At 39.3% G+C, this 13,626-nt stretch overlaps 1 protein-coding gene across 1 annotated transcript in view; it reads left to right on the top strand.

Moving 5' to 3' along the window:
* Window positions 1–13,626, top strand: part of tlk1.L (tousled like kinase 1 L homeolog) — an 86,508-nt gene that overhangs the window by 56,048 nt on the left and 16,834 nt on the right. The window contains exons 4-10 of the mRNA XM_018235890.2: window positions 109–181; window positions 1,393–1,439; window positions 2,431–2,526; window positions 5,060–5,149; window positions 5,904–5,996; window positions 11,151–11,261; window positions 12,049–12,185. Coding sequence (XP_018091379.1) covers window positions 109–181; window positions 1,393–1,439; window positions 2,431–2,526; window positions 5,060–5,149; window positions 5,904–5,996; window positions 11,151–11,261; window positions 12,049–12,185 — 647 coding nt within the window. The remainder of the gene's footprint in view (window positions 1–108; window positions 182–1,392; window positions 1,440–2,430; window positions 2,527–5,059; window positions 5,150–5,903; window positions 5,997–11,150; window positions 11,262–12,048; window positions 12,186–13,626) is intronic.

Genomic DNA, 13,626 nt, shown 5'->3' with positions numbered 1-13,626 from the left:
AAGAATTGAAATAGCTGAGTATTCATATAGAGATTCATATAAGATTATTTGCCTTTATTATGTCCAACGATATGCAGCAGTGTAATCTTTACTGTTCATTATTTCAAGACTCCAGAAAAAAAGCAGCCAGATTCAAGAGGAAGAAAGAGGAAGGCAGAAAATCAGAGTGAAAGCAGTCAAGGTAACAAACAAAAATAAAGCTGCTCTCTATTTTAAGTACCGGATTTTATTTTTGCAAGCAATTCCAAACATAGCCTTTCATCCCAATCAATACTGGAAAAAGCTGCTGTGCCATGATGGTAACTAGGAATGCAAATTGCATTTTCGTACACGTACACCTGAGACACTTCTTTATATAAGAGATTTATATCAGTTTAGGGCATTCGGGTGGTTTCATTGCTATTCCAGTGCACTTCATTTTTATTGCCTTAAAAAGGCCTGCTTTTATATGGTGCATTTATATCCGTTAAGGGCATTGGGTTCTTTAACTGCCACTCTGGCACACATCACTCATTTTTAAACAGTGGATCTTCCATCAGTAAAGATGGAGAATTGTGAGCATTGTGTGAGTAATGCACTGACTACATCAGGGGTCCCCAACCTTTTTTCCCCCGTGAGCCACGTTAAAAAAAAAAGAGAGTTGGGGAGCAACAGAGGCATGCAAAAACTTCCTGAGGTGCCAAATAAGGGCTGTAATTGACTATTTGGTGCCCCTGTGTGGACTGGCAGACTATAGGAGGCTCTAGTTGACAGTGCGCCTGGTTTTCATGCAACCAAAACTTTCCTCCAAGCCTGGAATTCAAAAATAAGCACCTGCTTTGAGGCCACTGGGAGCAACATCCAAGGAGCTGGTGAGCAACATGTTGCTCGCGAGCTACTGGTTGGGGATCACTGGACTACATCATGCAACTACAATCTCTGGCTTTGCTCTGCATGTTTAGATGCACCACTGCATCTCCTTTCTCCAGAGGGGCCAAGACTTTGCTGCTACTTTGACATTATACGTCTGATTAATATTAGAGTTATCAGTAGCAGTTTGTGATTGGATCTGTCAGTCACCTTCTTCAAAGTTAAAATATCATTGGCTTTTAACCCCCCCCCCCCCATTGTCCTTGTAGGGATTCACTGAAGCAGTACTGACTGCACCTGCATCTGAATACTGGATTGGTGGGGTTTGCACAAATTCGCCCAAAGTACCTAAGAAGTGTTTGGATCTCACAGTTGAGAATTGTTAACTTTAGCCTGCAAATGAAGGATTGATATTGGCAGTGCTAATGGAAGCTCTGGGTTAAGGTGTAGTGAAGTGCTCTGAGCCTTCTTGAAAGTGTTGATTTCATTATGTACTGGCTAGATTGATTTAATGGATCTTCATTTTTTTTTTTTTATCTTTAGGAAAAAACAGCGGGGGACGCAGCCATAAAATAAGTGATTATTTTGACGTAAGTGTTTAGAAAAACACTTGATTTGTTTATCTTGTCATATGCATTATCTTAAAAAAAGAAATCTTGTTTTGACAACCAGTCTGGTCAAATGTTTCTGTATACAATATAAAAAATACCCTGCTATGTGTTATTCCACTGGTCATGCCTCAATTACTTCTTATGGTGAGCCTTGATTATAACACAATAATAAATCTATAATAAATAATAAAGCAGCCTGCAAAATAGACTATGGCAAGGCTAAAACTCCAAGCTGAGCCTTTAAAACCAGTGGGGGGAAAAGGAATACTAATAAAATTCTTAATATTTTCTTTAGACAAATTTAGTTGACATTAAGGGTTTATTTGCCTGTAACATAGGGGGTTCTTCAAAGTCAGGACAGTGAGGTTGTGGAATGCACTGCCGGGTGATGTTGTGATGGCTGGTTCAGTTAATGCCTTTAAGAATGGCTTGGATGATTTATTGGACAGACATAATATCAAAGGCTATTGTGATACTAAGCCCTATAGTTAGTATAGGTATGGGTATATAGAATTTAATTAAAAGTAGGGAGGGGTGTGTGTATGGGTGCTGGGTTTTCATTTGGAGGGGTTGACTTGATGGACTTTGTCTTTTTTCAACCCAATTTAACTATGTAACCCTCCCAAGGGACTAAAGCTTATCTATGCAGCCCTGTCTCTGCTCCACATGTGCAGAGGAATGGGGGTTTCTGCTCTGCGCTGACTGTTGGAGAACATATTTTGAGGTGTTTGAATCACTTTAAGCTTGTATGTCTTCTCTTTTCTTTTTTAAATAATCCCTCTAATTGTTTGATTGTAGAGTGGCTAATCATTAAAATGGATATTTGTCTTAACTCAATGACGTCTATGTTTTTAAATATTGTACGAAAACTAGCTGTGGTGTAAACACAAACTGCGCACCAATGAATATAAAGATTACTTTGTATTTCACTGATGTCATGCCTAATGTGCATTCTGGATTGTCTTCATAGTACCAAGCTGGAAATGGTTCCAGTCCTGTAAGAGGCCTGCCTCCCTCAATCCGGTCTCCTCAGAACTCACACTCACATTCCACTCCTTCATCCTCTGTAAGTAGAATTCTTCCCAGTGTCAACTACTTCTTTTAATCTCTAGTCATGCCTTCCATAATGTAAAAAGGTTTTCTTTGTGCCTGAAAATAAGTTCCAGTTCCAGTTTTTGCATTTATATGGGAGGTGTATTTTCTAGTAATTATTTGGCCCTATCCTTTCTTCCATCCTTCCTTCCCTCAGCCCTGACTTGCCTTATGGCTGGAATTCTACAAATAGGATTAGAGTCAGAGCAATAGTTTCATAAAGCTTACAACCAGATCAGTGATCCTTATCTGAAAGGCTGTTGTTTACATTTAAGTCAGGGACAGACAACTAAATTTGTCCCTTTGTTTTGGTTTATTGTTTGTGTTTTATCATCTTTATAACCCAGTATGGCCATGAGCCAATGCTGTTACACTGCATTCCCCATAATTTAGCAGTCCACAGAGACCCACAGTCTTCTTTTTTTGTTTATAATATATATTGGCAGTTAAGGCTAACACCACCTGGCATTTTCATGCTGTGTTTTTAAAAATCGAATTGGCAGCGTAAATACCAAAATATGTTTAGTGAGTACTGATGCCAATGATAACTACCACACGTGACTGAAATATGCTGCTGTTTCAAGATGGCGCCAGCAATTCTCATGAGATTTTGCCACTGCATCATTATGTGGCGCATAGTACCTCGTCATTACTGGTGCCACATGACATGGGGGGGAAATATTTATCAAAATCCACATTCAGTATTCTAATTAAAAAAAATTCAGACGAAACTAAAATCCATTATTGGACATTATTTATTATTTAAAAAGCACGATTTAATCAGATCAAGGACAAATACGGAAAAATAAAGTGAAAATCCGAATCATACAATTTTTTTTTTTTAGTTTTTTCCTGCGAATCGCTCGTTTTTTTCACGAACAGGCTGAATTTTAGCTAGAAAAGTCCAAAATAGTTAGATGTTCGGCCTAATTGCAGCTAACAGTTCATTGCTTTCTGCATCATTTGAAATCCTGGCAGGGAAGGCGGGAATAAACACTGATGTTACAAATTGTAACAACTTTTCCACAGCTTACAGACAGCATGCAGGAACTACATAGCCCACAATGCATTGCACTTTGATGTTCTGTTCCTTTTTGAAATCGCATGTGCAGGGAATTGTGGGGTTTGGAGGATGCAGGCTGAGGACAGATGGCTGTTGATACAAAGTAACTGTAGTCAGCCAGCTCAGCAAAGTAGTCAGAAAGATCAGCAGAAGAGCAGGGGGCTAGGATTAGGGAACTGTCAGAAACTATTAAAAATCACGGAAATCTGCATATTTTTTAATTGATGTATATTGCATAGTTACTTGAAATTGTGTTTCATTTTCAAAAAGCTCGTTGTTTTTTTTTGGACTTCCCCTTTAATAAATAACCCCCTAAGTATATTACTCAGTGTTTCATGGGGAACATGAGCTTGAATCTGATTGTGTTTATACATTGGTGTTATTATACATCCAAGGACATTTTAAAACATTGTTTTTCATTAGCTTAAAGTTGATTATAACCAATATCTTTGTACACTCTGGGGTCTTTCCTCATTCTACCCAATTGTATATCACTGTACCACTGGACTTTAAAGGACAATTTTTATTTATCATATGTGTTTGTGTAATGGATATCTGTTGTAATACCCAATTCAGGCCAATTGTTTGCCTCCAAGGCTAATGGTTGGTTCATAATGGAAGTCTAGGCAGAGCCTTCAGGCATCAGTGTGCTGCTTTTCTAACCTCTAATCTGGACCCAGACATTGGCCAATAAACTGCTGACTCAGCCTGAAGTCAAAACTTTAATTGGCTTATATGTACTGTATGAACAAACTAGTCATGCCTAAGATGCCTTATTCATTGGCTGCTAGGATACAGTCTTCTTTATAACTCACCATAATTGTCCATTTGTGTTATAAGCCCATAGTTGCCAGCCAGAGGGCACAAATAATTATCTCTGAATTAGCATTTAGTGACACCAAAGGTTTTTGCAGTTAGTTTTGTTTTTCTTTTCTTTTACTTTAGGCTTCTCACCAGGCTGCAGACCCCGTGCTGTATGAAAGTTATTAAACATGTGTATGAAATATCAAACAGAGAAGCACACAAAATAGCTTATGAGTTCACCGTGGTGTGTATGTTTCGTCATAAGCCACTTCATTTGCTCTCCTGGTGATATTTCCACCATATTGGTTAGCTAGGTATCCAGGTACCCACCAAACTGCTGTGAATACAGTAACCAAGTTATTTCTTGGCCTTAAAGGGATACTGTCATGGAAAAACATGTTTTTTACAAAATGTATCAGTTAATAGTGCTACTACAGCAGAATCCTGCATTGAAATCCGTTTTTCAAAACAATAAATGGATTTTTTTATATCTAATTTTAAAATTTGCTATGGGGCTAGACATTTTGACATTTCCACCAAATCTTGGTGTCAGAGTGGTTTGCCGAGAGTAAGGCAAACACACAAAAGGGACAGATTTTCAGAATAACTGCATTAATATCGTGCCTTTTTCCTTTGTTAGGCTCGACAGAACAGCCCTTCCCCCACTGCATTAGCTTTTGGAGATCATCTACTTAGCCAGACAAAACAGTTATCATATAAACTAGTTCAGGTAAGTAACGTAACATATGCACACTAGGGAGAGTATGGGGGATGAGGAGCGACAAGATTGGGAGACCATAATGACTTGATATTCAGTTATCGTCTGTCTAGAGTCTGAACATCTTGCTGCACCTTCTTCGACACTACAATTCATAATAATTGTTGTCCTATTGCCAGGACAACACGTTTATATGTTATTATAAAAGCTTATATTAGCTTGACATAAAAAGGGTGTAGGGACCAAGACATCATCCTTAATCAGTCAGTGAAAGAATTCACACATTAGTGGAAGTCAGCAGCTAACTAGAAATGCAGTTTTAAGATAGACTTTAATAGTATGTAATCACATAAGTCTCATACCATATTACTTTTGCCATGCCATGTTACCTGTAATATGTGGAAGGCTTCTGAAATTTTCCAGGGTTTGTATTATGAATACAACAGTACAGCTGGTATTCGCACAAGTCAGGGAGGCAGAAATGTTCCCTAGCTGTCAGTGAGGTGAGACCTCAAGTCTCCTTCATCAATCAAGGGGAACATAGCTGTATGCTTTCATTAGCTGATCAGGTGGCCCAATGGTGATGTAAGGCATTAAGTAGTTTTATATGTTCATATCTAACTTTTTATTGCAACAAGCATGTTTACAGATTTTCTAGCGAGTTTATTGCCTGGATATTTGGTGTTCAGTCCCTTTAAGAATGTCGGTACTGGGTCTTAACAAATGTCTGTGTGAAGTAAAAATATATCTATTTTTATCTTTCCAGACGGATCTTACAATGCTGAAATTAGCTACTCTAGAAAGTAATAAAAACCAAGACCTGGAAAAAAAAGAAGGAAGAATAGATGATTTGCTCAGGGTAAGTAATAAAACAGCATTCTGATTTGTTTGCTGTGGCCAGAGCATCACTTAACACCATGTAATAAAAGTATTCTGCCCCCCCCCCCAAGTCTGTTGTCTAGCTATATTTAAAGGGCATCTCTGACCAAATCCAGCCTGTCAGATGTGCTGAATTAATTGGCTGATCATTGCCCAACTGTTCTATGGTATTTAAACAGGGCAAAACAGACCTTGACCTGTTTATTAAGCATCTGCACTGGTGGTCATTAAATCCATTTGCCAAGTAATACAAATATGCACCTGCAAGATTATCAGATATTTGGAATTAGGGTAATCTGGACCCATGTTCATCTGAGCAGAAGTCTGCAAATTCACTCAAAAATGTATGAAATTTTCTTTCCCGTCATGCATTTTTTGATAGGTACACTGCATCTTCACAGTTTCAAAAATCTCAGTTTGGTCTCTAGACAGAAGAGTTGGCAGACTGGCGCCATATTTACCCATATTGTATCTGTTGTCTGACTCTTTGACAATTGTTGGTGTACAGTAGTATGTACACTGGAAGATGTTCTCATTTTTATGCTGAGTGCACTTTTCTAGTTGGCAATCACCAGGGAACCAGACACCAAATATGATGTAGTCAAACGTGGCCAGATATGGGAGAGAAGACTGGCAGATATGGAAGAGATAGACTGGCTGGCTGCCAGGGAGCCAATAATGATGTGGCTTAACATGATGATCACCAACCTCACTGGCAACTGTGTGTTCAAAGAGCAAGTACAGGGTGTGATTAGCAAAGGACATTTAAAAATAAATGAATTGAAAATGTTTAATTCATATTTTTTTTTTTTGGAATGTTTTGTGTTGAATGACACCCCCCCCCATAGCTGATGAATATGTGGGTGCATGTTGGGGCCAAATGGATTTAATGAACACCTCCCCGATCTTTTCATTTATGTCAGGGGTCAGCAACTTTTACTATTAAAAGAGCTATTTTGCCCCTCTTCCACTAAAGTAAAATAGTCTGGAGCCGCAAAACACAACACAGCTTAGAAACTTTTAAAAGTTTTAACCTTTTTTTAATTTTAACAGTTACAACCAAATACAACAAACAAAAATGCATTGTGTATGTGTAGGCCTACTTTGAAATAAATTAAAAACTGAATAGCTCTATTAAATGCTAGTGTTCTCATCTGTTTAAAGGCGAGGGCTATAGACGTCATTAAAATATGCATCACATCCACGTCTATAGCCCTCGCACCTGCTGAAGCTGGACTCTGGAGGCTTCTCTCTTGTCTTGAGTGTGTGACCGCGGTAAGGATCATGATGAATCATCTTGCTGCGGCTCGGTCTTGCCTTTCACTCTTGGGACGTCTATACAGCCCTCGCACTTGCTGGCTTGCTTACTGTGGTCGCACGCTCAAGAAGCCGCCAGCAGGTGCAATGGCTGTATAGACGATGTGACCGGCAAAGCCGCAAGACTGAGCCGCAGCAAGCAAGATGAAGAGCCGAATGAGACTCCGGAGCCAAGGGTTGCCTACCCCTGATTTATGCAAATGCTAATAAACAGATCAGGGTCTGTATTGACTGGGTTCACTGCCACAGGACAGTGGGACAATGGTCAGCAAAATTAAGTGGGCATATCTGACAGGATGTGCTTAAATTTAATAGTGAACTTTATGCAAACCTTTTGACATGAACAAACTGCACACAGATTCGGTTGGATGGGTAAGCTGCTCCAGTCAGGCATGATATTGCTTCCTTACTGAAGGCTTCTCAAGGGGGAGAGTAGTTCTTATATATTTTAGAAAGTTTGACTTCTGGAATAATAATTTCCTTCTCCAAGTTATATCTTTGGTAATAGTACTGCAAAAAAGTACAGATTGCTTGACTTATTGCTGACTAGGTTTATTAGGGGGATCATCAGAATGGGGGGAGGCTTTGAGAAGGCTTTGGCTATAGAAAGTTGAAGATCTTGAAGAGCCCACTCTGGAAGGGGAACAATATTTTGTATCTCCCAGTGTGGGCAGCCATGTTGGGACACTAAGCATAGTGTCACTGTTTTCACTTGTTAGAGCATGCGTATGATGTCACACACATGGGAATAATGAGAGACCCAGGATGCGTATGCATGTCATGGAACCTATCTACCTGAACCAGCAACTCCCTCTAAGTGCAGGTGGCTTGTCGCTTGCAGGGGCATTTCCCCACCCGAGTTCCAACTATTTTAGCTTGACACTCCTGTGAGGGAAACATTTTTTAATGATAGGTGCCTTTTAAAGTGACCATACAAAGCCTGACATGCTGCCAACAAAGCCCTTCCAGACACGTTTTCCTCTTATCCAATCCTCCTACTCCTTCGACCCCAAACAAATGAATATGTCGCAAATGGATACATTTTGGGAAGAGTCCTTGTCAATGCACTGATGTTGTCATGGCCTTATGGAATTTTCTGTTTCTGTTATGGATGTTCTGTGAGACTACAATTTCTATTTTCATTGTTTATTATTTAGCTGTCTATACAGTGCCTTTCCTATGAATTTTTCAGTCTTTCATTAAACCCACAGCAGGTATATTGAATTTTAGCAACCTGATAACTGACCAAATTCTGAATTGGAGAGTCGCTGCACAGTAATAATTTTTTTTTTTAAAAAAAGACCAATTTCAAATGATCTCAGATTATCACTGCCTACATCATTCTAAAAGTTAATTTAAAGGTGAACTGCCCCTTTAAAGAATAACATTTACTTGCACAATCTCTTGGATTAGCTGTACATGCTTGCTAAATTGACTTAAATATACAATTTACAGAAAGGTGGTCTCATGCCACAGACCAGGCTAAAGCAGTGCATCATCCTTTGGGACACACTTTACTTATTCTTGGCTGAAGACTCAGTGCTACAAATAGATATGTTTCTACTAGTACAGTAAAGCAGTCGAGTGCATACTTGTACACATAAGTCCCTTCCAGAATGAGATGAATAAGGAACATCTCTTGTCCTATGCCATTGGTCTCTTTTGTTATACTCCAGACAGAGCACTGCAGTACTGTATAATGGCTTGCAACACAGCGCTGCCAAATGCCCTTGACGGTTTTAGTCATATACTAATAGCTGCTCTCTCAGAGGTTAAATGCAATATCGCTGCTTCTATCACTTTCTGCTGCTAATCTCGGCCTTCTGTGAATTTTATGGAATGCTTATTCTATAAATAAACTCTGTGCCGCCTGTTCTATAAAGGTTGCAGTGAATAGACAAAGGATTGCATAGAAATAGAATGGAGATGCCATGTCTAGTATATATAGTATATATGGCTGGTGCTTGGCTCACTTGTGCAGAGGAGCAGTGCTGTGTGTCTACCAATTATACCAGAGCCACAAATTGTGTGATGCTGGCAAGCATTTGTTTCCCATCCCTGTTTGTGCTGCTTACCTTAACTGTTTCATTGCTGCACATACACTTGATATGCAAGTCACCAAGGAACAAGGACATCTCCCATGTCTCTGCCCTGCCTATGCCCCCGGAAGTTCAATCTTGTATTAGCACAGTCTAAGATCATTAGCAGTAGCATTGCTTCTGACTGGAGACTGCAAACTATAAGTGGATTAATTGAAAATGTAACTTTTTCCCAATGTATAGGAGCACAAATTTTTTTATTGTGGGGTCCATTCACTTCTAGTTCCACAGATGATTCTGACTGTTGGAACAGTGTAGCAGAAGTCCGCTCTTCTCCAGCAAAGACTTTGTTTCCCAAAATGCTCTGCATGCTTTTTCACAGCTGGCTTCTGTGGCATTGTTTCAGAACTAGTAGGGCAGACAATAGTAAGTGACCAACACTGCTTTCAGTTGCAGTCATCTACATCTAATTTACAAACCACTAGAAATTTATGATTTTATATTGATTAGATGTTAGAATGCCATTTCTTTCATTAGGCAAACCCCTTAAACATGTTCTTGCTGAAAAACACAGTAAGATCAAACTAAATAGGTAGATTAAGGGGATATTATTATGAGTGTTGACTCTTCCCCTTCATTGTAATGACTGTTGCCTGGACCGCTTGCAAAGCTGAACAACACTATGGATTCCAGTTTACTAGTGTCTTGCTTATTCCAGTGTCAATTGCCTGCTTGGTGCAGTTGCCTGACCCATGAGTGCACTAGGCAACTGACATTGCAGTGAGTGGGAAGCAATACATGACACTATGTTGCTTGCAAACTGAGCTATATACTAGAGTTCTCTTTGTCTCATCACTAAAGTTCCTTAAAGGACAAGGAAAGTTAAACTAAAGAAGTAAGCTAGAAATGGTGTACATTGTATTTTTGTCTTCTGTACCAGCCGAAGGCAACCACAGCCCTTTAGCAGTAAAGATCTGTGTCTCCAAATATGCCCCAGTAGCTCCCCATCTTTTCTGCTGATTCACTGCACATGCTCTGTGCTGATGTCACTTACTGAGCATAGGGACCAACTCAAAATATACAGTACTCATAGAATAGAAATGTCACAATATAAGGCTGAGAAGTAATAAATACAAATAATTACTACATGGCAGCACAGAACAGTGCAATTAGCATCATAATGTAATATTCAGCATCACTTTTTATTACAGACTATCCTCATTTTCTGCTTGATAATTTGCAACAACCATTAAGCTTATCTTCTCAACAGCTGCTCAGAGCCCACTGAGCATGTGATTGTCGCAGACACTTTCCAAGATGCTGACCCCCTGTGACAAGTTTGAAGTCCTGGACCATTGCTGTTATTGAGAAGCTGAAACTTTAGGCTGGTGCAATAAGTTCAGTATATAAAACATGGCATTTGTAGCCCTAATCATTTTTATGGTTTAGTTCTCCTTTAAGGAGGTTGAGATATTGTCGCTTGCATTTGAGAAAGCAGGCAACAACCAGTCTAGCAGCTGTCCTTGGTGAGTTAGGCCAGGGAGATCAGCTCAATGGATAGCAGAACACTTGCATATATCCTGGGATGTTGTACCACTTTAGGCTACTTTAAAAGTAATAATACAGTGGTTTATAGAGATTTTGTCTGCCTTGAATTTTGACACAGTAAGTATTTCCAGTTTGGTTTTCTGTTTTGTTTTTTAACCATTCTAGAAAATTGGGCACTCTATTAGAATTTTGTCTTTTGCACTAATCATATTTGTCTTTGATCTTTGCAGACGAACTGTGACCTTAGGCGACAAATAGATGAACAGCAAAAAATTCTTGAAAAGTATAAAGAGAGATTAAACAAGTGCATCTCAATGAGCAAAAAACTTCTTATTGAAAAGGTAAGTGTCAGGGAACAGCTGCTTGCTATGGCTGATTCCTGCTGTATCCCACAATGCTTTCCTTCATTCAACATTTCCAGTCGGGGTTATTTTGTATCCAGATATACCTAGTCACTAATGTTCACTCTAAGATTCCTGGGACTTCATGTCCAAGGAGTGATGGATTCTGGGATTTAAAGTACCTCTGCTTTCAATGGTGGACAATGGCATACATGCTCTACAAATCTGAGGATTGAGCAGACAGGCCCCTGGCCTGGGCCTTTGTGACGTTACCATAAATCCAGGAGTCGGGAGACTGCCACTATTCACATATGCATGGGTGCTCCTCCCCAGTGCTGGTGGCATAGCACTTGCTGGGATCTTTTTTTAAAAAACAATTATATGGTTTCCACCAGGTGGAGTGCAGACTGGATTAGCCAGCACCTCTGTCAGGGGAAACCATTTTACTATGATTGGTGCCTTTCAATGGCACATGGATCAATGTTTCCTCCATTGACCTGAATGGATAAATGTTTCTCAGAGATACTCCTTTGAACCCAAGACTATCTGCTTGATCCAGGGGATTACAATTTAAGTCAATGGAGGGCCAATGTCCACTGAGCCATTGTAAGTAAATAATGAATGCAATTGCGCAAAAAATATTAGCATTTATTCCATTACAGTGCACCTTATATTTGGTTTCTTTTCTTTCTCTGTTTGTCTTATGCAGTGGATGGTGTGTTAACGAAAGCAATTGAATGTAGCAACTAATCCTTATCTGTGGAACCCTATTCTTTATATGTTACAGAGCACCCAGGAGAAGCTTGCAAGTAGAGAGAAGAGTATGCAGGACAGATTACGACTGGGACATTTCACCACAGTCCGGCATGGAGCCTCTTTTACTGAACAGTGGACAGATGGCTTTGCTTTTCAAAACCTTGTCAAGTTAGTCTCTTTGTTATGGAAACTCTAAAAGATTTTCTTGTCACCAAATGCAATAGGAATAAGAGCCAAATGATGTAATGGTGCTGAGCTGGAAATAAGCATTAGGAGGATCTTGCAGGGGCTCAGAGCACAGAAGTTATACACGTGGCATAGTCAAATAAAAATCCAAATTATTTAGCCAGTCTAGCAATGAATACAGGAGAGGTGTAATAAAAAGGATTAATATAACTGAGCAGAGAACAGAAGAAAAAAGGAGCAAATTCTTTCGTCATAAATGTATTTGTTCACCTCTCTAGGGGACGGTAGCCCTAAACATAAGTAGAAGATTTATTAAATAGTGCAACTGTATTGTATGTATCAGTTGCAAAATATACTTTCCTTTATATTACATTCATTTTCATTGAATGGAACCATTGACTCCATTCTCTCAAGTATTTTTATCTGATTCTTACAATAAATATATACCGGAATAGACTACAGCTAACATTGTTAAGCTGTAACTAAAGTTAGTTCCGTGTTTCTGCAAACATACAGGGACTTTCCGAAACATAGGAAACAAGGAATACTAATAATGTTGATGGTGCAGGATCATAAGGTGTAAAGTGTCAGATGCTGGATGTTATGGCAAGATATCATCTAAGACTATACCCCCACCCCACATACACAGCCAGCTGGTACACTAGTTTACATTACTAAGCAATAATAGGAGCCCTTAGTTGTAGTTTAATTTCAGTGGAATACAGGGAAGCTCTTAGGCCTATGGAACATAGCACCTGACTAGGTGGTATTATATTCCATATACTGCATAACTTCTGGGCCTGTAATCTCATCTCACCATATTGGCATAAGGTACTTGCACTATGTTTGAATATACTTGTTTGTCCCCTGCTTAAAACTCCTGCTCCTGACAAATCACATGCATGCCACTTGCTCTGTGCTGCCAAGCTTCTTATCTCTGCTAGGTGGAAAAGATTTAGGAATAGGAAAATATGGTCAAAATGGGATTATTTTGCATCCCACAATAACTCGCCCTGACTGGGTCGACAAACCCATTCCTGTAGATATAAAGGGAAAATATCTACAGGAATGGGCCAAGGGCTCCATACCTTCCAACTTCACGTCTCAGCTGTAGGGATGGTATACCATGCGCTATGGGCATATCTAATCCCTTAGGTAATAGGAGGTAAAAAGAAAAAGGGTTAGGAAAGGATCCACAAACCCGAGAATGCTGATGTTTTTATGTTGTTCTTTTAATGCTCTTTGTTGATTTTCTTTCTATCGTTTGTATAAATTTCTGCAACGCCATTACAAAATGACTCTGTAAAATTGCACTGGTGTTCTGTTACTGACTTTCCAGAGAAGTTGCAATGTCTGGAAACTGACATGTTAAAACCAAATAAATTTTAAGTTACAGAAAAAAAATCACAACCCCCTCCATTAC

Source organism: Xenopus laevis, chromosome 9_10L (genome assembly GCF_017654675.1).
Source record: "Xenopus laevis strain J_2021 chromosome 9_10L, Xenopus_laevis_v10.1, whole genome shotgun sequence".
Taxonomy (NCBI): domain Eukaryota; kingdom Metazoa; phylum Chordata; class Amphibia; order Anura; family Pipidae; genus Xenopus; species Xenopus laevis.
Note: the sequence above shows the minus strand (reverse complement) of the source record. Positions and strands in the feature narration are given on the sequence as shown.